Source organism: Centruroides vittatus, unplaced genomic scaffold (genome assembly GCF_030686945.1).
Source record: "Centruroides vittatus isolate TY-2023 unplaced genomic scaffold, ASM3068694v2 contig_452, whole genome shotgun sequence".
NCBI lineage: Eukaryota > Metazoa > Arthropoda > Arachnida > Scorpiones > Buthidae > Centruroides > Centruroides vittatus.
Window position 1 is genome coordinate 1,589,911 of NW_027122248.1, and position 24,287 is coordinate 1,614,197.

The 24,287-nt window shown below is 28.5% G+C and overlaps 1 protein-coding gene across 3 annotated transcripts in view; it reads left to right on the top strand.

Annotated features, from left to right (window-relative positions):
- LOC136977199 (ubiquitin domain-containing protein UBFD1-like) overlaps positions 1–24,287 on the top strand; it is a 30,170-nt gene that overhangs the window by 1,202 nt on the left and 4,681 nt on the right. For all 3 annotated transcript variants that reach the window (XM_067272659.1, XM_067272660.1, XM_067272661.1), the window contains exons 2-4: positions 20,652–20,810; positions 22,131–22,289; positions 22,485–22,520. In XM_067272659.1, the coding sequence (XP_067128760.1) occupies positions 20,652–20,810; positions 22,131–22,289; positions 22,485–22,520 (354 nt within the window). The remainder of the gene's footprint in view (positions 1–20,651; positions 20,811–22,130; positions 22,290–22,484; positions 22,521–24,287) is intronic.

The window sequence follows — 24,287 nt, forward strand, 5'->3', positions numbered from 1 at the left end:
GTAGGTGGGGTGTAGGTGGTCCACGGTTCATTTCGTCTGTGACTTGGTTTAACTGGTCTGCAAATAGAGTAACTTTAAGGATCACTGAACTATAAAACTACAACTTTGTGAATTGTTCATGTGAATAAAAGGAAAATAGTTATTGTTGTGTGTAAGAGTTAAATAATTTATTAATCATTTCAATATTTTTGGAATACTTGAGATGGTTTTTTTTTTATTTGAATTGGTATAATTTTTTTTATACAAATTTATATAAAAGATAATGGTAGAATGATCATTCTGAAAATATTAAAATGCTAATGTTATACATTAAAACTATTGTTTGTATTCTGTTAGTTTCAATTTTAAATATGCATGTCTGTCAAATATAAACCAGATTTTTTGCCCTCCTCTTTATTAAATGCATATTTGAAATTTCAAATGTACACATTTTTTTTTTACATGGTTTCCTCTAACATTTAAAAACTTTTTCATTGGCATTTTTTGATTCCTACATCATAGAAACTAGTAAAAACTAATGATGAACAGGTTGCACTGTGCGCAATTTGTTGTACCCAAAGCCAATTGCATACAGTTTCCCACCAGTTCATCATTTCTCATTCTCTTCCCAATGCCTCCTTCAGTGGTCCAAACAGTTGGTAATCAAATGGCAATATGTTCAGGCTGTATGGGGGATGTTTGACAGAGCTTTAGTACATTTTCATTAATTTCTCTTGGGCAACATGCTGCAGATGATAACACCATGTCTTTTAGACTGATAGACTGCTTGATTATCCAACATTTGGCAGTAGTAGGTAGCATTAATTGTCCTTTGTTCATGGAGGAAATTAATAAATTAATGTACACAATTCCTATGTAATCCTAAAACACAGTGATAAGAACCTTGCACACAGACAACTGTTTTTTTGCCTTTGTGGAACCTGCTTTATCAATTTCTTTTCTGCTCCATATTGACTTGCTTCAACTCTGGGATATAATGATTCACCTATAGCTCGTCATAATTGAGAATGCAATTCCAAATTGCATCCCCTTCTACCTTGTAATAATTCAGCAGTCTCTGACAAATTTCAATTCAAGTAGCCTCAGATTTGCATTCAATAGGCATAGAACCCATTGTACCACAATTTTTTTTAAATTTTAACTGAATGATGGACTGTACACTGCCATGACTTATCCCAATTTCCTTACGAATTGTATCTACTGTTAACTGCCAGCCACTTTCAATAAGGCCTCAAATTTCTTGAATGATGTTTAGAGTTGCTAGTCTTGGGACAAACTGGATGTATTAAATTTTGCATGTTTTTACATCTACTAGCAAATGCCATATGCCATGTAAACACTTGCATCTTTGATAACAATTCATTCTCAAACTATTCATATATTCTTCACAAAATCAAGTTTCTGTACAAATTAATATTTAACTATAATAGATTCCCAATTAATGATTATGAAGTGTATTAACATGATTTATATATAAAAGTTTATACTTAGAAAGTTTTTCATTTATTAAAATCTCTGTATTTGTATTGGTTAATTGATGAATGTGTAGCAAATTTTTACATCAGTGGGGTTGAAATTATATATTAATATCATGAAAAGAATGCTCATGGCTAAATATTAATTCATAGAAATAAATAAAGGAATCACAACAGTATTATGGCATTTCATTCTTTTTCAACAATACTAATTCTATTAGACAGGATTAATGAACTTTTTGGATGCAAAATCAAAAATATACATAATAAAAGAGTGTTCTGAAACAATAATTAAATAATAAAATGTACCCAAATTGTCTTTTATAGCATTTCTGTTATAAATTTTCTTTCAACTTAAGAAAAGAGAAGAAACAAAAAACTGTATTAAAATAAAACTTAATAGGTAAATTGCACAGGTAAATTTTTTCTATGATATAGTGAATTTTTAATATTTGTTGATTGCTCTATTCAAAGATTGATTCTATTTTATTAATATGTCAATTAATATGTTGTTAGTTAACCATTTTTGAAATGTAGATTTTTGTGAAACAAATTAATTCTAGTAGAATGTGACATGGAAGCAAGTCACACATATATATGAGATCATCTTAGTTTGTTATGTTGTAAATAAATTGTCTTTCTACTTTACAGATATTCTTTCTATATATAGAAAAGTGATCAATTACAATAAAACAGATAATATGGTTATTTTATTTATCGATTTATTGTTTTTATTAGGTAAACAGACCATATCATTTACAATCCAACTAGGGACACATTTTAGAATCAGTGAAAATGGGATCTAAAATTAATTGAACTTTAGTTATTTTAAAAAATTTATTTATTGTATTGATCTGTAAATTGATATTATATTGACATATTAATAAAATTGCTCTATTCAAAGATTGATTCTATTGACAAATATTAAAAACAGACTAAACTAGGGACACTCTTTAGAAATTGGAACTGGCTGGCACCATTTATTAGATGTTATTCCAATTTATTAATACATGTTATACTTATTATATGAGTAGTGTTATGCAACTTTCAAAAATTTTCAACAGTCAAAAGTATTTCTCCACTATTAGGTAATATTAAGTTGCTTAATTTATCTAATCTTTTCATTGAATAACTATTTATACTTTTGAAATATTGATAATTGTTAGTGTTACATTAGCATATCATGTTATCTTTAATTATGCAAATAGTGTAATTTTAATATTTATGAAAGTACAGTACATCTATATTTTTATGAAAAAATGAACTGTAGAAGAAATTCAATTTGGCTTGTATTTCTTTTTATAACTAACAATTTAGTATATAAAATTTAAAGTATTTTATAATTTTAGTAATACCTATATTTGTTCTGGAGTTTGAATACTGATATGGATAAAATGATAGAAAATTTACATTGCTAGTTTTATAGAAGTATATTTAAGATAGATCAACAGCAGGATTTCTTATCTGAATGGAACTAGGACTACTACCAATAAAATTGTTATTAAACAAGCATTACGTATTCTGGAAAAGGATTATTAATTTGCTAAAGGAAGATGTAAGATACCTTGTATACCAAAAAGTGAAGGCTCTAACATTACTTGAAGAAAAGTATGTTTGGTTGGTAAAAATATAGATAATTGCATGATATTCATTTGTTTTTTGCTTTTAAACATATTATAAAGATTCCAATGAAAGAAACAACAAAACAACTCCTGAAAACCATTGATTTAAGAATTTTAATATACTAGACAAGATGATGATCAAAAATTATTTGAAAAAATTCAAAAGAAATGCAAAAAAGAAAAAAAAAATGTTTTAAGAGAGTCTATACTATTACAAATCATAAGGATTGAATAGAGAGAGAGGGAAGTTGCAGAATAATAATATTTCATTTTACTGTATAACATATTAGTTCAATATCTCTTTAATTACAGTAAAACTTCTCTAACTCAAATGTCACTAACTTGAATATTTCTTTAACTCAAAGAAAACAAAGCACTCAGTAGATCTCAATGGAATAGCATAGGGCAGGCATGGGCAAATGCGGCTCTTTTTGAGTTACATACAGCTCTTGCTGAAAGTGTTAATTTCTGTTTTTTATTATTATTTTTACAATTTTATTTTTATAATTTTGTGAAAATACGTTTAATAAAAAAAATTCAATATTTGTTTTATATTATATTTATATTATATAATAAAATCATGTGCCTTACCATACTATCCGCCACGACAGTACAGAACTGCGGCTCCCATGCATTTTGCAAAACCTACATTTCGGCTCCCACTGAACTCTTGCTTGCCCACCCCTGGCATAGGGATTTAAATGTCTCCAACTTGAATTTCCTTAACTCATATTTTCTCCAACTTGAAGGTTTTCATGGTCTCCTGACACTGATTTATTCAATCTATTACTTTCAACTTTTCCAACTTGAATTTTAATATTTACTTTATCCAAAATGTTTCTAATTATTGGATTTCCATGAAATTTTCTGACAGTTAATTGTATCTATTGTCCAACAGCTATTTGCAGACAATGTTCCAGTCCAAAGTGAGAGGATCTCTCATCTTTTATCCCAACAAGATGTACCTGCAAAACTTTTAGATTCCATTAGTTACATTGAACATTTTGTTAGAAGGTGTTACATGGGCTGTTTAAAATAAACTATCAAAGATTCTTTATATAATACAAGAAGTAAAAATACAAATCTATTCAGAATTGGTATTTTCACTCTATTGTTCTCTAACTTGAAGTTTTTTCTGACCTTTGGAGCTATGAGTTAGAGAAGTTTTACTGTATACTAATGAAAAAATTATAGATCGTAGAAAATTTTTTGAAACATAGTAATTAAATAATTAGAAAACTTATTTCAGAAGAAGTCATTCTTGATTTTAAAAAAAAATACTCTTATGATATGGGATGATTAATCAAGCATATATCTGATTAATCATTTCATAAATGATATAATTAATCCATAAGAAATAATTACAAACTTCATAAAATTTCTAAAATGAATAGCATGGTTTTGTGAGTATTGTAAGAGACAATAACTGAAAGTTTTTATATTACAGTCAGTAACTTAAGCAAATTATGTTTCACATTAGTAGATACGTGTATTTGGAATATTGAAATTCAGTTTAATTCTTCATTTGATCAAGAGTGTCAAGTGTAACGTTTGTCATAAATTTTCTTCTTATAGGGAATTCAAATTTCACTATATACCATGTTTTTAATATGGTTCACAAGTCTAAAGAGGTAAAGTTGACTTCTTTGGAGCTAATACTGGTTCCATTCTGTCTGATCCACTGTTCTGGAAATATATTTAATACATCATGCATAATGTGTACAAGGTGTAATGATTTGAGTATATAATATGTTAAATGTTAGATCTATTTTGTACAATCCATCATCCCGAAAATTTATCTGTTGGCTCTCAAGAAGTCCTGATCTTGTTCCATTTACATGTTTTCTTGTGGGATCAAATGATATATAGTAAGAGTTCAGGATTTGGTTCATTTCAAGAAAAAAATTCATGATTCAATTAAAAGCATTATAACAGACATTCTTTGAATGTAGCATGAAATCATATTTCAATATTGTGTATGACATTCATAAATTTGTTTGTTCACTAGTAACAACATTGAAAAAAATCTGTTTGACTTTTGATTGTTACAAAATTTCTGGAACACAGTGAGTATTAATATTTCTTTTCATAATAATCCCATAAAATCTTACCATTGATTTTTGAAAATAATTATCATTTCATAATAAAACTTACAATTGAATATTTTATATCATCTTACAGTTTTGTGTGTGCACACACGTGTTCGTCCATCCTGGACAAGAAGTAATTTTTAATCAGTGGAAAACATTAAATGTTATTTTGTTGGAATAAGTGAAATCAAATATTATCAAAACTTTTTAGTGTATTTGCACTTTTGTACTTTAACATGTTATATTTGCTTTATTATTTCATACATATTTGAATGAATGATCAGATTTAACATAGGGCAAATGTAAAAGTACTTATTTATTTAAGTTTTATTTTATATTAGTTTTTAGTTTGTCTTTTGCTTATAATTCAGTATTGTATTAAATATACTATCTTAAATAAGAATTTTATTTCATACAAGATGTATATATTTCCTTTTAATTCCATTCCATTCCATTCCATTATAAAGATTTCCTTTAACTGAAATTTATATCTTTGAATATGCCTCATTTTTCCAATAAAAGACTTTTTCTAGTTGAACTTTTCCAGTCACTGAAAGATAAAATATTGGGCTCAAGATATTCTTTATATAAAGCAAAAGTATAGTTTTTTCAAAGCATTTCTTTCTTTCCCATGCACATCTCGATACTATCTATTATCTAATTTAAACTATAAGATTAAATCTTTAATAATGCAATTACAACTTAATAAATATAGGCCTACTGTTGTATTAAATGCTCATATCAGTATCAGCTTTCTTCAATTGTTGTTTATGTAATAGATTTTTTGAAAATGTTAAGAATCATTTGTTTGTCATGTGAGTTTACTGAACATTTAAAGGATACTCTTTTGACAATTGGCTTTAATGTGATTTGTTTATATGATGATAATTTAAATTCTTTAACATTCTATAAAGTTTATAAATTTTTTGTTATTCACTAAATATGTTAACATAGTTTTACTAATTTAAGTTATATATAACTGTAATTAGATAATAAATAATACAATAATGTTTGTATTTTATGCTGTTTCAAATTTTGTATCCCCCTTTGAAAAGATGGAAGCCAAAGCAAATAAATAAGTGATTGATATCTTTAAATATATTAATTTAGATTTTAAGACTATTAATTTAATGCTTAAATACTTTTGATGACAGGTACTTTTAACCAATCTTTTCTTAGTTGACTTACTAGATTAACTGATGTTTGACACATCTTGAGTTTGAAAATTAAAACTCAGTTATCTATAACATTACACACAAAAACAACTGCACAATTCATTCTGCAACAATGTTTTAGATTATTGGTTATGTTAAAGGATTTCTCATTACATGGTAATTCTGTCTACTGTGCAAATACTGTCAGATAGCCATTCAGTGTTCTCATGAAAATTCATTGTTCTTAGAGTTACAATAAGTAATTTATGTAAAATTCGATTAATATAGTATATGTGAGAAAAGAGAGAATATGCTTCTATGAAAAATAAGATGGAATGCTCTGAAAGAATTAATAGGAGTGAGATAGTTAATGAATATCTATGGAATTAGATTTTAATGATATTGGAGAAAAATTGCAAGAATCTGGAAAGATTATGGTCATATAAATGATAAGCAGCTAAATTAAGCAAGCCAATAACAAGGTTTGTTTCATATAAAATGAACTTGCTTGCTTAGCAGCTTGCCACTTAGATAGGCCTATTTTCTCAATTATAATAGAGACCATTTTAAAATAGTTGAAAATGAGATGATAATTAAATTATGATAAAATTAGTAACACTTAAAATAATGTAGAAATCCTACAATAGAAGTGGGTCGAAGGGCAGAAAGGAATTTTTTTTTTTTCCTTAATGTTTTATCTAAAATTTGTAATTTAATTTTTTCATTTACTAAATGCCTTAGTCATAAACTTTGATTAATTATATGTAATAATAATTTGGTAATTTTATCACTTGGTTGTGTGTCACAAGATTAGTTTTCCATTCAACATTAAAGAAATCAAAATTTTAGACAATGTATTTTTGATTTGGTTCGTGCAAGAAAGAAAATGCAGAACTCCAGTCACTGATCCTCTTTTTCAAGGAAAAGTCACTAATCCTATATTGAAAGATTGGCATGTAGAAAAATTTACTGCAAGTGAAGAATGGCTTGGATTTTCAAAATAACATTCTGGTATCTGTGCATTAAGTATCACTAGAGAGAAATTGTCTTCTGTTCAACATGCTATTCAGAAGTTTTCACAGGATTTAAGAGCTTATTAAAAAAAATTAGTTGGGCAACTGTACAGTATAAATAGACTGATTCTAAGTTACAAGATATTATATATAAAATGATGAACGAAAGGACAATACTTTGTGGCATTCAGATAAAAAAATATTGTAAGAATTGTAATAGTTGTCTACAGTAACATAGCTAGAACTCAAATTATTGTTTTATTTATAATAAAAAGCAATCTCAAAACTTTAAAAATATAAAATGGTTATGTAAAAAAAAAAAAAAAAAACAAATCTACTGTGAAAAGATACAAATGCAAAAATGCTTGAAGAAACTAAGTTAGAAAGATGTCATCACTCTGGATAACGTGTGTTTATATTGCTATTCAAGAACTTAAAAGATAGAAATGTGGTCTTTGAATCCCAATCATAAAATGTAGCATCTTGATTCGACTTTTAGAGAACTTAACTTAAAATGAAGTTGTAGAAAAAATTTCTGAATTCAGTTTTAAAAAAATTTTTAAAAATATAGCTGTTAAAGAATTTTGAAAAACTGCATCATCAAAGATGCAAGCTTGATGAAATTTCAAGTTTAACAATTACTAAATCTTGAAGAGAAAAATGCAAATGCTGTATTAAATCTTAAAGAAAAGTTTGACCCATGGATGACAATATTGCTAAATACTCTATAATGGAAGAAGAAAATGAAAATTACTAGAAAGTGTACTAAATGATATATAGCAAATGGAAGGTTTTGAAGATACACAGTAATGTGGAACCAAGTTACAGTAAGATCCGTTTAATGCAGGGGATGTGTTTCTAGAGGACAAAGCGCTAAGCAAAACAGCATTAAACGAGGCCATTTTAACATATAGTAAATAGGGATAGGGGAATATGCGACCAAAAAATAAACAAATTTTACTATAATTTTAAGTTATTTATATATAAATTTTGCATGATAATATATGTTAAATAAAACATAAACATATGTGCACAGACATGTAAAGCTAATTTTTTGTGACGAAAATCCTGGCTCTTCTGAAATTCTTGTTTTTTGTGATGAAGTTGTGTAGTTTTATTGGTCACTTTCTTTTTCTTTCCTTAAGCAAATGTTGGTAGCAGAAGATTGCATTCAAAACACCTTGTTTTGCTTTGGCACTCCTGTCAAAATCTGGATCATTCGCTACAATTTGGTCAACAATTTCGGTTATCATTACCAAACTTTTACTAAGGAAAACTGTAGAGAAATTTTTTGGATTCTTCATCTTCAGAATCTCTATTTTCCAGTTCTACATGAATTCCTTGTTCTGCCAGTTCTTAAAGTCATTGTTGGTAAGGATCTTACCAGAAACCTGCAGTAACTCCCCAATATCCTGCTCGTCTACATCTCCTGTATTGATTAAGTTGACAGTTTTGTCAAATTAACGATACAGCGATAGTTTGCAATTGATATTTATCCAACACTTATCGACGTTAAGCACCCATTTTGATGAATATTTTCTAAAAAATCTAGATCAGTATGACTGGATTAGAGACCCATTCCAATCGACCCCACCCCTATCTACACTTTCAACATTTGAGGAAGAACAGCTATTAGAACTATCTTGTGATACAAGCCTAAAACTATGATTCGATAAAGACAAACTATTTCAATTTTGGAGCAATGTATCCCAAGTATATCCTACTATCAGTACTACAGCTTTGAAGGTTCTTTTACCGTTTGCTACATTGTACTTGTGTGAAACTGGTTTTTCTGCAGTTGCAGTACTCAAGTCGAAATACAGGTCACAAATAAATTTAGAAAAAGAAATGAGAGTAGTGGTTTCAAAACTTCAGCCCTGATTTGAGAAGTTATGCTCGGAAAAGCAAGCTCATTGTTCTCATTAATTGTACCGTTATGTTTTCTAATAAACAATAATAATTAAGATTCTATTCTTTGGAGTTTTCTTTGAATAATAAAGTAATTTTAATGTCTGCTAGAGCTACATACACATATCTTCTTTTAGAAGGGTGTCGCAAAAAAATTACAGCTTGTAAAGGGAGTCGTGGTATAAAAAAGATTGGAAACCTCTGATTTATAAGTAATTTTCTGTTTTTCATTTTAACCAACATTTTCAATAACTAGTGATAGTAAGTGTAATGGAAAAGAGGGCTTCTATTATATACAATAATTTTCTCATGTAAGTAAAATAAATATATATATATATACAATTATAACTTTCTATTTTATATATAATTAATTCTGTGTAAAGGTTTATGATTAAAAACAATGGAACTAAAGTTTGCTAATACAAGTGCACTTTGGTAATGATATATTACTTTTGATGAATACTTTTAGGAGCAAAAAGTTTCCCACAGGTTTATACGTATTTTTCAGGTTTCTCATTTATTTACAAAAATAGCAAAAATTTGCTAGTATATAATTTGACCTCAGCACATTTCCAGCATTCCAAAATTTTCAGCACAAGATTCTCGTTTAAACCTATGCTTTTCAGATAAATTGATCCCCAAAGATACAATAAACTAGAACAGAAATGTGGATATGAAATACCACATATGGAAAAAACATACAATAATGCCATGCCATTTTCAATGTGATACTAACCATAATACTTTTCAAAGTATAATATATATAATGTCAGTAGAGTCCCGTACAATGCACAAATAAAGCAAGCAACAACCCTTGAATTTTGTTGATCAGAGGTATAGGTATACGTTTTTTTTTTTCAACTTATAGGCCAAGGTTTAAACTTTCATAAATCATGTGATAATGCAGGTTTCGATAACACGATTTCCTATAATGAGTAACAAATCCCCTGCGTTGTACGGGACACTACTGTAGTTTACACACAAAAAAAAAAGCATTGCAACAGGATCTATATAGTCACCAAGCAACTGCTATAAACCTTCAGTAAATTATGTAGGTGAGAACTCTATTATACAAGGGCTGTTCGGAAGGTTCGTGGCCTCAAATAGAAGAACAAACAAAATAATGTTAAAACTGTTTTTATTTTTCAATATAGTCTCCTTTGTTAGCAATGCACTTATTCCAGCGATGTTCTAGCTTTTTTACGCCATCACAATAGGTCGATTTGTCAAGGTGTGCAAAATACTCGTTCACTTCGTTGAATTAATTGGAAGTGAAGTTCGTTTATCTTTTGTTCGGTGATTCTGGCGGGATGTGCAGGTGCATTATCGTGGTGGAACAGAACCTTTTCCTTCTTCAAGTGTGGTCTCTTTTCTTCAATTTCTTTCTTCAGTTTTTCCAAAAGTTTACAGTAATAGACAGCATTGATGGTCTTTCCTCTTTCTAGGTAGTCAATAAAGATGATGCCTTTAGCATCCCAAAAAACCAAGGCCATCACTTTCCCGCTGATGGAACTGTCTTTGCCTTCTTTGGTGGTGGCGAGCTGTGGTGTTTCCATTTCTTCGACTGTTCTTTTGTTTCAGAAGTGTAGTAATGGATCCATGTTTCGTCAGTAGTCACAAACCGATGCAAGAAGTCTTGTGGGTTTTTCTGGTAGAAATCCAAACACTCCTTTGACATCAAAGTGCAAACACATTTTTGCTCAGTGATAAGGCAGCAGATACGGCACCCACCTTGCTGAAACTTTCGTCATACTCAAATTTTCGGTTAGGATGTGGTGCACTCAATCGGCAGAGATGCCTGTTGTCTCAGCTATCTCACACGTTTTCAAACTCGATCTGCGAACACCAAATCGTGAACTTTGTCGATATTTTCTTCAGTGACAGCAGTTGACGGCCGTCCGCTGCGAGGGTCATCTTCCACACTCTCTCTGCCAGATTTAAAAAGGGCTGTCCATTTTTCCACAATGGTGTACGAAGGAGCAGACTCTCCCAAAACTTCATCCATGTCAGCTTTGATTCGAGATGGGGTCAACCTTTTTTTTCGTCAGGTATTTTATGACTGCACGAGTCTTCATTTTTTCCATTTTTGACAAAGAATGTGCACACTGACTATCTGATAAGCTGTTGTGAAAAAACTTTACGACAAATCAAGCAGAAATTCGTATTGTATCTTTAGCAAAGATGGCTGAATTATTCCTGCCAAAAATTGAATTGATTGCAGCGCCGTATATAGGCAAGGCTGCAAACTTTCCGAACAGCCCTCGTATATCAAGTGTACTGTTGAACAGCACCTCCAAAAAACATATTAATATTTACATAGTATTGCACCACATCAGTACTGTTAAATATGGTATATTGTAGTAGAACATTATAACATGCCTTATTTGGCCATTTTCCTCAGCAATGCAACAGTTGGCACACCAGCTGTTGGAAACAGTGTATGAGGTAATGTTCATTTATACTGGATTTTTATTATTATATTAATCTCAACATTAACTAAGTTTACCAAACGTGTTTTAATTAGAAATATTTGCAGTTGCCTTCTAGAGTGATTATTAGCACCATTGTTTTATTTGATTATCATCAAAATGCCTGCTATTTATACAGTGTGGTTCATTTTAATCATTTAATCATCATTTACTGAAAACTCAAAAAATATGCATCTTACAAAAAAAATCATTAAACAAAACATGTTAGACTTAAGGGGACCACAATATGGGACTGACAAATCAGTAATCAATGAAAATGGAGTCAACTTCAGATTCTTAAATGGGAATTCCCAGTTTTTATTGTATATTATGATTCTACATCAAAAACAAACTTTTATCCAAAAACTTTGAAAGATATATCTTATCAGAAGTTTTATGTGACAACCAAATGGTGCATATGTGAATCTGAGGATATCTGTGATGTTTATCGAAAAAAAATGAAGAAAAATGCAAAAAAAAAATTATTAGGGAACTATTATTATTTGGTGGAATTATTTTTTTTTTCATATAATGAACTGATACAAAAAATAGTGCCAAATCACATTAAAGCCATTAAACTTCTGATAAAGAGAAGACAAGACATTGCTTTTGATTCAGCCAAATAATAAGTTACCTAATGATTTTTTTAGCATTTTTCTTCCTTTTTTTTTTCATTGAACCTTCACAGATTAATGCTTTCACTGTTGGCTGTTGCATGAATGCTTATTTTATTATCATCATTAGTTTTGATTTCATAAAGAATGGTGGAATGCAAACCTCTTGTATGTAAACAAAATGAGACATTACATGATCAAATCAGGGCTGTCATTTTAAATCTATGTAATTGTTTTAGTCATAAAAGTTCAAGTTACAGTGATGATAAAACAAAACTAGTTATGTTTAGAATAAACATATCTAGAGATCTTCCTGAACTAGATCCAATGGAGAGTTGCCTAATGCTGTCCTTTTGATGTTTCACATATGTTTTAAAGTGGCTCAAAAAAATTATTACAAGTAAGCCATCTACAATTCTTTTCCCACTGTTGGTAGTTTTACTACTATAATCTTTTTTTCATCCACTCCTAATAGTAAAATGAGATACTATTGTAAATAGCCTGTCATAAATAAATTAAGTGAAATCTAGAAATTTTACAAATTGCACAGATTTCCATAACAGATGTAGAGTATAAATAAGTGGTAAGTAAATTAATTTATCTTTAACTTCATAATTGTTTATTTTATTAAGAAATTTATATATACTCTACAATATTCATTGAAATTAGTAGTTTGAGAGTCCATCATTTGGTCTTATTCACTGTAGAGAATTAACATGTGCTAAAATCAACATCTAGCTTCTAAGTAGTTTTCTGAGTCACAATATAGAAAAGATGGAAAATTTATTTTCCTCCTCCACCTTTTCTATTTTCCACTAGAAATTTATCAGATTTCAAAATGCAACTTTGAGTAGGAATGTCTAGTGATTTCAATTAAAATATAGATTGATTTCAAAATATAAAAATTAAAAAATTTTTTCCAAGCTTACTATATATATACAGTAATATATATATATATATATATATAAATAACAGACAATGGGCTAATGCGGCTCTTGCTGAAAGTGTTAATTTCTGTTTTTTTTTATTATTTTTACAATTTCATTTTTATAATTTTGTGAAAATATGTTTATTAAAAAAATTCAAAATTTGTTTTATATTATATTTATATTATACTAGCTGACCCGGCCACGCGTTGTTGTGGCTCAAAATGTATCTATTATAAATGTATAACACTTCCTCCGTGGGGTGAATTTCAAAAAATCTGTTCTTAGTGTACATTCTCTAAACGTAACCTATTAAAACGCAATTAAAAACGCAAAAAACCGCATGCAAAATAGTATAAATAGAAGCAGAGTTCTTCACAGTAAGCCTTAATCCTGTCCCTTTCCCCGCTGGGGAATATCGAAAAATTTCTTTTTAGTGTATATTCTGTTGACGTAACCTATTAAAACGCAATTAAAAACGCAAAAAACCGCATCTAAAATAGTATAATAGAAGCCAAGTTCTTCACGGTAATCCATAATCCTGTCCATTTCCCCCCCAGTGGGGGGAATTTCGACATGTATATTATATAAAAACACGTGCGTATTCGAATGCAACGTGGTGTCAAAATTTCAAAGGAATCTGTAGGAACAAACGAACGTTATATTTTATTTATATAGATAGATAGAAAATGATCTGCTTTAGTCCATTCTCACAGAAAAACAAACTTAGGTCGTCGGAAGTTAGCACCATCTGTTGGACATAAAAGCCTTAATCCATATATAAATATATTTTTGAAGGGGGGGAAATGGTGGTCTTCACATATGTCAGAAACCTTCGTGGGAATGTATTAAAGAACTTCCCAAAGTTTCATGGCAATTGGATAAATGGTATAGTAATGCATGAAGGACAGACAGACAGACATACATTCGTTTTTATATATATAGAAGATAATAAAATCGCACACCATACCATACTATCTGCCACGACAGTACAGAACTGCGGCTCCCATGTACTTTGCAAAACCTACATTTCGGCTCCCACTGAACTCTTGCTTGCCCACCCCTGATATATAATCTACGAATGTGTCTTGCATGTAAAGGGTTTTTTTTCCGGTTTTTAAAAGTGCTTTTAGTAAGTTTACATGAAGAAAAAGTTGTTGGAGAGCTCATAATTATACATTAAAATTGACAGATAACCCATAACAATCCAGAACTTATATCCACTTTTAAATAGACTTTAAAACACAGATAATCTGAGTTATTTTCAGGAAATTGTGATAATGAAAAATACCACACTGGTAGTAAAGCTTTTCATTTTTATAATTCATCATATGGGCTGAACTCTACTTTTAGAGAAATTGTTTTCAGACTTAAGGAGGCACCTTTATATGTCTGCTTATACAGTAAGTAATGTAAATACAGTCAAACCTGTTTTTATGCGGGGGATAGGGACCGCATTAAAAAAAATCTCACGAAACTTCACGAATGGCTGTAAATAATAGTTTTCGCAACACAATTAAAAAAATAATTTTTTTTATGCGGTCAACAGGGACCGCATAAAAAAAGTCTCACATAGAAAATAACTCAAAACCGTACGAAATAGAATTTATTGACAACAGATGTCAGCACTTGACTGCATCGTCTGGTCTATCGTCTGTTTTACATATTTTTGTCCAGGCGGTGTTTTGTTGACTTAAAAAGTAAATTATTTCATTTTTCGCATATTCATGCAATAATATTACTATAATAAGTGCATTTATGCTATAATAAGTTTATTTAGCTATAATAAGTCAACGTGAGACATGACGAATCGCACGAGACTAGTCGCCAACTATACCGCACAAATTAAAAATTCGCATTAAAAAAATCGCACAAATAAAAATCGCACATAAAAAGAGTGCATAAAAACAGGTTTGACTGTATGTGACTTTATGATCAATTTCTCATTTCAAATAAAAGTATAGGTGTATAATCATAATTTTTTTTCCCTAGTATTTTAATTTTGTTTCAGCCATAGTATCATAAAAATATATAAAATGATCTATGAAACTTGTATTATTCAACTAAAGCAATAAGTTTCATAATATATATTTTTTTTCAATTTCAACTATAACTTTAGAAATGTTCCAATAATTATAAATTTAAAGTCACATTACTGTTTAAGTGTCATTTAAAATTTATAATCTTCATAAATCCTTAATTTTCTAAAATGTGTGTGTGTATGTAATTTATTATGCTTCTTAGTGTTTGCAATTTTTTATCTTCAAACAATTTGAGCTACCAAAACACAAAAACTATTCAATATTAACTGTGTTTAAAATCTTTTTCATTTTAAATGGTATCTGATAAAAGATATAACTATTTGAAGGTGATAACCTCAAATTATTTATATACTAACTCTAACTATAAAATTTAAATTTTTGTAAACAATTTATTTCTTGATCAATTGAAATGTTAAACATGCCCAATGAATTTGTATAACCAATTTTCCAGTCTTCTAACATTAAATTGAATAAAATATAACACATTCCATGGCTAGCCAACATTAAACTAAATTTGATGAACAAATTATTGTTATAATCATTTTCTCAGTTAGCTATAATTTTAACTGCAAAATGTTTCTAACTATTATTATTTATTCTTTCATAAAATTTTATCATCCTGATTACGAAAAAGGTTAAGTCTTTAACGTATATAAACATTTAATCCATAACTTGATTTTCAATCGAAGCCAAACAAACTACTAGATTATCAATCTATATTAAAGCTAATTTTAATAATTAATTATAAAGCTTTAAGTAGCCATTGCTTGGAAATTATTAAAATTAACCTTAGTATGCCCAATAATCCAGTATTTTGGTTCAATTTTTAAATTGTGTACATCATGTTGCATGGCATATCCAGATACTGTCTTGTACAAACAAAATAATTTCCTAATTGGGCTGCAGTTTGAAAAAGTTGTAGACCTATAAATTTCTACTGTCATTCATTCCTTTGTCTGTCTTTCCTTAATCTTGAACAGAATTAGTTAGATGAGACCAGTTATGGAAACCTTAGGGGCATGAGGCCTCTATTAACTATATAAGAACTTCTGATGCAAATCAGTCATGTTATTCAAAAGTTTTCCCCTGAAAGGTGTTAGATATATGACCAGCATGACTGACTCTATTGTTAAAGGAAAAGCATGATGTACAGGGGCAAGCCACTAGTTTGAGGTGGAAAGCATATATTTTAAATTAAATAAATTAAAAATTGTAGCTCAGCATTGCGACAATGTCACAGTGAATAATTGCTTATATATATTAACTGTATTATTTTTAAATGGCTTAACCAAGCTCCAAACTGGAAGTGCATATCAAATAGAATTTATTACTACAGAAGAAAATAGTTGGAAGTGATTTTAAATCATATTGTTTTTAATTACAGCCGGTAGTTATATTATTTATTATTTTAATGACTTTATTTTTTGTATGTTGAAAATGTTCATCAAATGAAAGCAGATATAAACAATACTTCTAAATAAGATATTTTGTCAACCATCTTCAATTTAGTCTAATAAATTTAAGATTTTTTTTCTTACTATTCCACCTTTATGAATTAATAATCTAAGTATTTATTAACCTGATTTTTAAATTAATGCCAAGTGATTGTCTGATTACATCAGGCTATAATAATGCTACTATTTAATAATTAAAAGTGAAGTAATTTGGCCTAGAGGTAGGCATTAGGTACCATCTCTTGATAAATTTAATAATTATAATTAAATTAATATTTAGTAATTAATTTAGAAGATTCAGGAAGTAAAGAATCAGCCCAAGGCAGGTCCTGATCTCACAACTCCTGCTTGCAGTGCAGATATATTGCCAACTAAACTACCTGGATCTTTGTCTGAGCTTGACTTCAGAACTATTAATTTCAATATAACCAGACTTGTTTGCATATTCCGATGTATTATCCATTGGTTGTCTTTTTTTAAATGAATAAAAAGCTGATAGAATCTGCTCTTCCTGCAAATAAAGCTAAATTCTATTTGTAGTACTGTATGCTTGTCTTTTTTGAAATTTGCATATCAATAATTTCTTAGTCCACTAACTCCATAATTTTTAAAGATCTTTATAAATTGGATCTGTTTTTCTTTAATATTGTTAATACCTGACAAAAAAAAAAAAATGATGTATCCTCAGTCTGTTTTGGTTCATAACATTTAATATATTACTTTTGTTATAATATTGCAGTTCCCATTTTCTAGTTTTAGCTTGTATTTCTTTCTCCAACTCTGTCACCTTTTATTCCAATGATCTAAATTGATTTTTAAATTATTTAAACTCTTGGTACAGCATAACTATATCCATTTTAATCCTTTGTATTTGTTCAGTAATTGAAATATATGATATCTGAATTAATTTCATTCGTTGCAAGATTCCTAAAGAATTAATTTTGTTCTCTAACCTGTCTGTTAGAGAACAAAATTAAAGACAGATAAAGATTCCAAAATTTTTCAGATTTTCCTTCTTTATATCTTGTTCAGTTTCCTTTACTTCCTTGTTTGTGTCTGTCTTAACTTGATTTCAAAGCATTGAATCCAGATTTGCAGATTTAGACACATTATTAACATTAATACTAGTGGTCAATAGTGATTGACCTCTTTTTATAGGTGAACAAGGGACCAGGATTTAACTACACACTGGCAATCATTAATACAATAAGTAAAGTTATCAACAAATAAGCTGAGACAACCAAATCTTTGTAATAAAACACTCACTATAAATTCCAGTTTTTCCAAATAAGAAGACTCAATTTCATGTGAGCTGCCAACTATGGAAATGCCCCATGGAAAGTTTCAAAAATTAAAAATAAGTTATACACTTATACTGAATATTAATGATCAAATGGGTGGATTTATTGTTTAAATATAGTTTTGTAAGATGATAGAACTAATACTGCTGTCGAGTATATTTATTCCAGAATGAAATTGAAATTAGTATGTGAAACAAAGAGCATATCTTTCTGATTGATTTTTCCTTTTAAATGTATTCAATGTTTGGAAGTGAATCAGTACTTTTACAGTGTATTCTGTCTTAGTCCATTTTGGACATTCTTGTGAACTAGGACTTGTTATACTAAGGGAATTGAATAACACAATTTTTAAGTAAAACACCTTTAATGTAACATAATCCTGTATGCCACTACATTTCAGCATTTTGAACTTAAGCCCCTCTTCAGCAGACATTACATTATCTAATTACAACTTTAAAAAATTAAAAAATCAAAAAAAGGTTACATTTATAAAAAAATTTTTACGGTAAAAATTATATATTTACATCTTTATATTTTAACCTTTTAACATATTTTTGGAACAGACTTTTAAATCGCTATTTTTAAATATTTCCTGTACTAATACTGTGTATTTTTTCACTCCTATTCATATCACAAAAGATATCAGGGATTTTATATGACATTTGGTTAACAATGGATTGGTATATGGTTTTAGATTCTTATGAAGTTTCGAGTTTCTGGTAGTTTCTTAATTTTATTTTTGTCATAGTTATTTCCACCATTTACCTGCGTTCGGTTGAATTTCTTCACTTTGACATTCGGAGCAGAAATCACATTGTGTCAACACCATTCTCTGGCCATCACAATGCTTTGTTTTAGTTAGACAGTCAGATTCCCACAGTCCATGCCAGTGGCATAACTATTCATTTATGTGACGTTTTCTTGGATAGTGATATAGTTTTTTTTTTTTTTAATGCTGGAATGAATTTTGTGGCCCCATGTATATGCTATAGTACATTTGTAGTGTTCTTAAACTCTGTTCTGTAGAACTCTCAAGTTTTTGTAGGAGTTTCCAAAAATTTGAACAAAATTATTAATTTTAACTAATGTGTCAGCTAAAAAAAATATTTTAACACACTTTCAAACACTAATTTATTAGTCCTTTTCTAAAACTAATAAAAATTTCTTTAAAGAATCTTCTGAAATAAAACTTCAGTAAGTCCTCACTCATATACAGACTAATGTTTTTGATCCTCTCTTCTGGATTTTCATCAGATCAATGGTTTTTAGAATCAAGGCTTTTGATTATCTTCACATATGTTGCATTTTAAACATCATTGAGATTTTTAAAAATTGTGTTCCATATCCTGCATATGTTTAAAGGCTAATTAATATCTTTGACATCAATATAATAAAATAATAATTAAAAACAAAAAACCTTGATAATTCCAGCAAAAAATATTTAATAAAAACGTTTTCGACTGTTTTAAACAGCCTTCATCAGTTAAAACGAACTTAAAAAACAAAAGAATGCAGAAAAAGAACTCAAGCAAATATTTAAAATTCAAATTAATTCCACAGTAAAAATGCCGTTCAGAATAAGAAATTAACAAATTGCGCATGCGCAATATATCGCAGTGAGAATAAAAATAAAAAATAAAACAAATAGACAAATTTTTGCGGCAATATTTTGTCTATTACAAGAAAAAACGTTATGTACTGCGGTAAAACGATCTCCAAGCCGTGGACAAAGCATCAGCGTCTCTATGGTTAATACAACCGGTGTTAACATGGGCTTTGTAGATTTCTAGGCCACGACCAACAAACAAATGCTGAAATATTTAGAAAAACTAGAAATCTACAAACCCCATGTTAACACCGGTTGTATTAACCATAGAGACGCTGATGCTTTGTCCACGGCTTGGAGATCGTTTTACCGCAGTACATAACGTTTTTTCTTGTAATAACAAAATATTGCCGCAAAAATTTGTCTATTTGTTTTATTTTTTATTTTTATTCTCACTGCGATATATTGCGCATGCGCAATTTGTTAATTTCTTATTCTGAACGGCATTTTTACTGTGGAATTAATTTGAATTTTAAATATTTGCTTGAGTTCTTTTTCTGCATTCTTTTGTTTTTTAAGTTCGTTTTAACTGATGAAGGCTGTTTAAAACAGTCGAAAACGTTTTTATTAAATATTTTTTGCTGGAATTATCAAGGTTTTTTGTTTTTAATAGTTATTTTCCAGTAGCTATTTTTGTTTAAAATAATAATCCTTGTGTTGGTTGTAGCTTCTTTAAAAATAACAATATTCATTGTATTTGTGACAGTTTTTATTTAAAATAATTATAATTCTTGCATTGGTTGTGGGTTTTAAAATAAAGTCTGCCAAGCACAGAAATTTTAAACTTTGATGTTTTTATTCTATTAATTGCTATTTATGGTATTTATAAATTATTGTTTAGTGTTTTTTATTATTGATTTATTATTCTATTTTTAATAATAAATTAATTCTCAATTTGATAATGTTAAATTAATAATTTTTACTTATTAATTTATAATTGATTTAAAAAAATAATTATTATTATTTTATTAAACATAGCTAGCCCACAAGAACAAGTTAATAACCAAAATACAATAACATCTCATCAGAGTATAGAAAATGAAACAGTTAGTTTATCTGGAGAAAATGCAACTACATCATTGAAATTACATATGGATTCCGAAGCAAATATGTCAGGACTTACTACTGCATCAGAAGGTATTTTCTTCATTAATAAATATTTTTAAAAAGTGTTATATTTCTACATAAAATTTGAAATGATTTAAAGTATGTAGCATGTTTGTAAATGACTATAAAATATAATTGAAATCAAAATGATTCATTATTTTCCGATATATACTATCATATATATTTTTATTTAGGTCATAGTTAATAAATAAATGTAAAGTTTTTATGAAATTTGTTTTACTTAGATATTTGTACATGGTAATATTAAAATTAACTCTGCAAAAAGAGAATACATAAATACATTTCATTTTAAAAACATTAAACCAGTGAATATGAGTACAAATAAATTAAAATAAAATTTGTCTGGTAACATATACACATTTCAATTCTTAGCAGCAATACATATAATTTTAAATGTTTTTAAAAAATATATTGCATGGAAAGTGAAAATCCAAACATACTGAATGCTGTGTAAATCGACTGTGTGCATATGTTAACTTTTAGATGTTTTTGTTTCTTCACTATTTAATTTCTAAAATATGAAGTTTGAGTGCCATCGTTGATTAAAAATTCATTAAACTTTGCTAAATAAATAAATAATCTTTCATATTTTTTTTTTTTAAATAGTTCATAAAATTTTATTTTAACTTGCATTATCTTTTATAATTACCATATATTTCCGCAGATAAGACAAGGTATAAATTTTCGTCAAAGTTTTATAGTTTTAGCATATATCTGTCCTATAAGATGACTCCCGAACTATCAACGGCCTATGAATTTAGTTTAGATCGGAATCATCATCTGGATAATAATACTGTATAGCGTATACAGAATTATGTCCTATTCGTAATTTTTTGAATGAACAAATTTTATTTTCTGCCTTGCTATTGTTGCAAACATTCGCACTGATTTGGGCATTCGGGTAATGACCTTGACTATTCACAAAAACGTCGTATGGGTTATTCTATTTTGTGGACATGCCCTACTCTCTACTAGTAAATAATTACGGTTTGTTCATTTTTTAAAAATGGTTTTAATTTATATAAATTTCAATCTAATTTTTTTGTATCTGTCCTATAAGACAACCCTGGATTTTGGGGCCTTTTTTTATGATTCAATTATCGTCTTAGCTGTGGAAATATATGGTAATTATCGTATATAAATAAATGATAAATATATTGAATAGTGTCATTCAATACAGTTATCATTTATTTTTGATTTCATAACAGCAAAATGTTTGTTATGAAATAACACTGTACTTAGTTTTCAAAAGTATATGCACATATAAATGGAAAACTTAATATTTAATTCATTCCTTTTCATATATTCTTTTTAATTATTTTATTCCAGTTAAAATTGAAGCTAGTTCAGTTGAAAAACCCATTGAAAATGATGAAGACAAAGAAATGGTTGATTTCAAGATAGTGTTTAATAAACAAAAATATGATATTTCTTTTCCATTGGATGACACAGTAGCTTCACTGAAATTAAAAGTGGAAACACTTACAAGTAATAAATTTTAAATAACTTTTCAAATTTAAGAAGTTATTTCTTAATTAATTTTTTGTTAATTATGTTTTTGTCTATTTTATATATTACCGTAATCATTGACAATGATATACTGAAAAATAATAAACCAATAATTATCTTTGATTAGTTAATAAAATTTAAGACTAATTTATTATAATTTTTTCATTTTTATAGGGGTTCCTTCCTCAATGCAGAAACTCATGTATAAAGGTAATATGTGAATGTTAATAAAACTTAATAATTATTAAAATCTGTGACTATTTGATAATTTGCAAATAATCTCAAAAGGAAATTTAGAGTTTACTTTTTATTTTGAGAAATAGTATTATATATATACATTATGGACCAAGTGATTAATAGGGCATTATTTATAATGCCCAGCCATTATGAATAATGACTAAAATGGACATGCTGTCTGATAAATATTGATTAATTTATTAAGTTGACCAGACATTATGAATACAGCTGCATTCCCTTTGGACAATTTGATTTTAAAAAACTCCACTTTTTTCATTAAGAATTATTTATTTTTGTGAATTATTTCAAAGTATTTTGAAAACAATATGCAATCTTTTAAAAGTAAGTATTATTAACTGTATTAATTAAACAATGTTAACAAAACATATTAACAAAAATATACTTCAATCAAAAAATCAACTTAAAGGAACTTCTGGAATGTCATTTTTGGTATAAGTTATATAAAAAATTAAATGTTTTTTTTAGTTTATTTATTTGAGCAATTAAGGTTATGATGACATTTGGAATTGCATATTTTTTTTTCTTTGTAGCATTTACATGTATTAGATTTTCAACCAATTTTTCAGCAGCATCGACTATAGCTGTGGTCTCCAGAAATTGATGACATTCTTGCACATTCTCTAAGCAAAATTTCTGAACCCAGTACATCTCCAACAAAAATGAAGTTTTTTTTTACAAATAGTAAATTGGTTTCTAGATTATAATAGATTTAATGTGCCATGTTTGGTACCCAGTTTGTTAAGGCTTTTATCTTCAACTGTAACAACACCTAAAATATTTTGAGTTTGCACAACTTTGACTTACTTTGTCATTAGTTTTAAAAAGAGTTTTTAGATCTTCCTCCATATTAACATTGGTCAACGATTTGTCAGGTATAAAATTCTTTAGTCCAACTTTTAGCTTTGCTCCAAACATGGCCTCATAGTGACTACAGTTTATACCAGTATGATATGCCCAATTTTTAATCAGTAGTACAAAATGTAATCCTTCCAATCATTTGTTAGTGTTGTTAGTCTTCAACCAAGCACTAAGCATATTTTCTACATCTTCATTACATCTTTCTGCTGAACCCTGACTTTCTATGCACCATTTTTAACTCATGCCACATACTACATATTTCTTCGACATTATTGGCAAATTCTCTACCATTATTGCTTTGTAGAATACTTGGTGCACTGAAAATTGTGAAAATGTCTAAATACATAGGCTACATCTTCAGTCCATTTCATTTTTAACAGTCATAGTTGAATGAATTTAGTCAGATGGTTTTGACACATGAGTATAAATTTATATTGCTCATCAGCTAGCAACTACATATCTACAAGGTCAACCTGACATCCTGAGTTCATTTCATTACTTAAAATTGGTTTAACCACTAAGCCTTTCTTAGGAACATTGTTTTTTTTTTTTTTTTTCTGATAGATTTCACATAAGTTCAAATAAATTATGATAATCTCCCTTGTAATATTTTTATATTTTGAACTTAATTCTTTTCCAGTTTCTACTGCAATGGCCAATAGCAATACTGACTGACATTGTGCAATATCTGAAATATTTCTTCAGTGTAAACATAATATTTAATCACATTACCTTCTTTCACAGGCACAATTAATTTTTCTATTTCTCTGATAGATACAACATCATATTTATATCTATGTAAACAGTGATATTCTTCTGGTAACTTAGAAGTCACTTTCATTTTTGACTCACTTTTTGTAT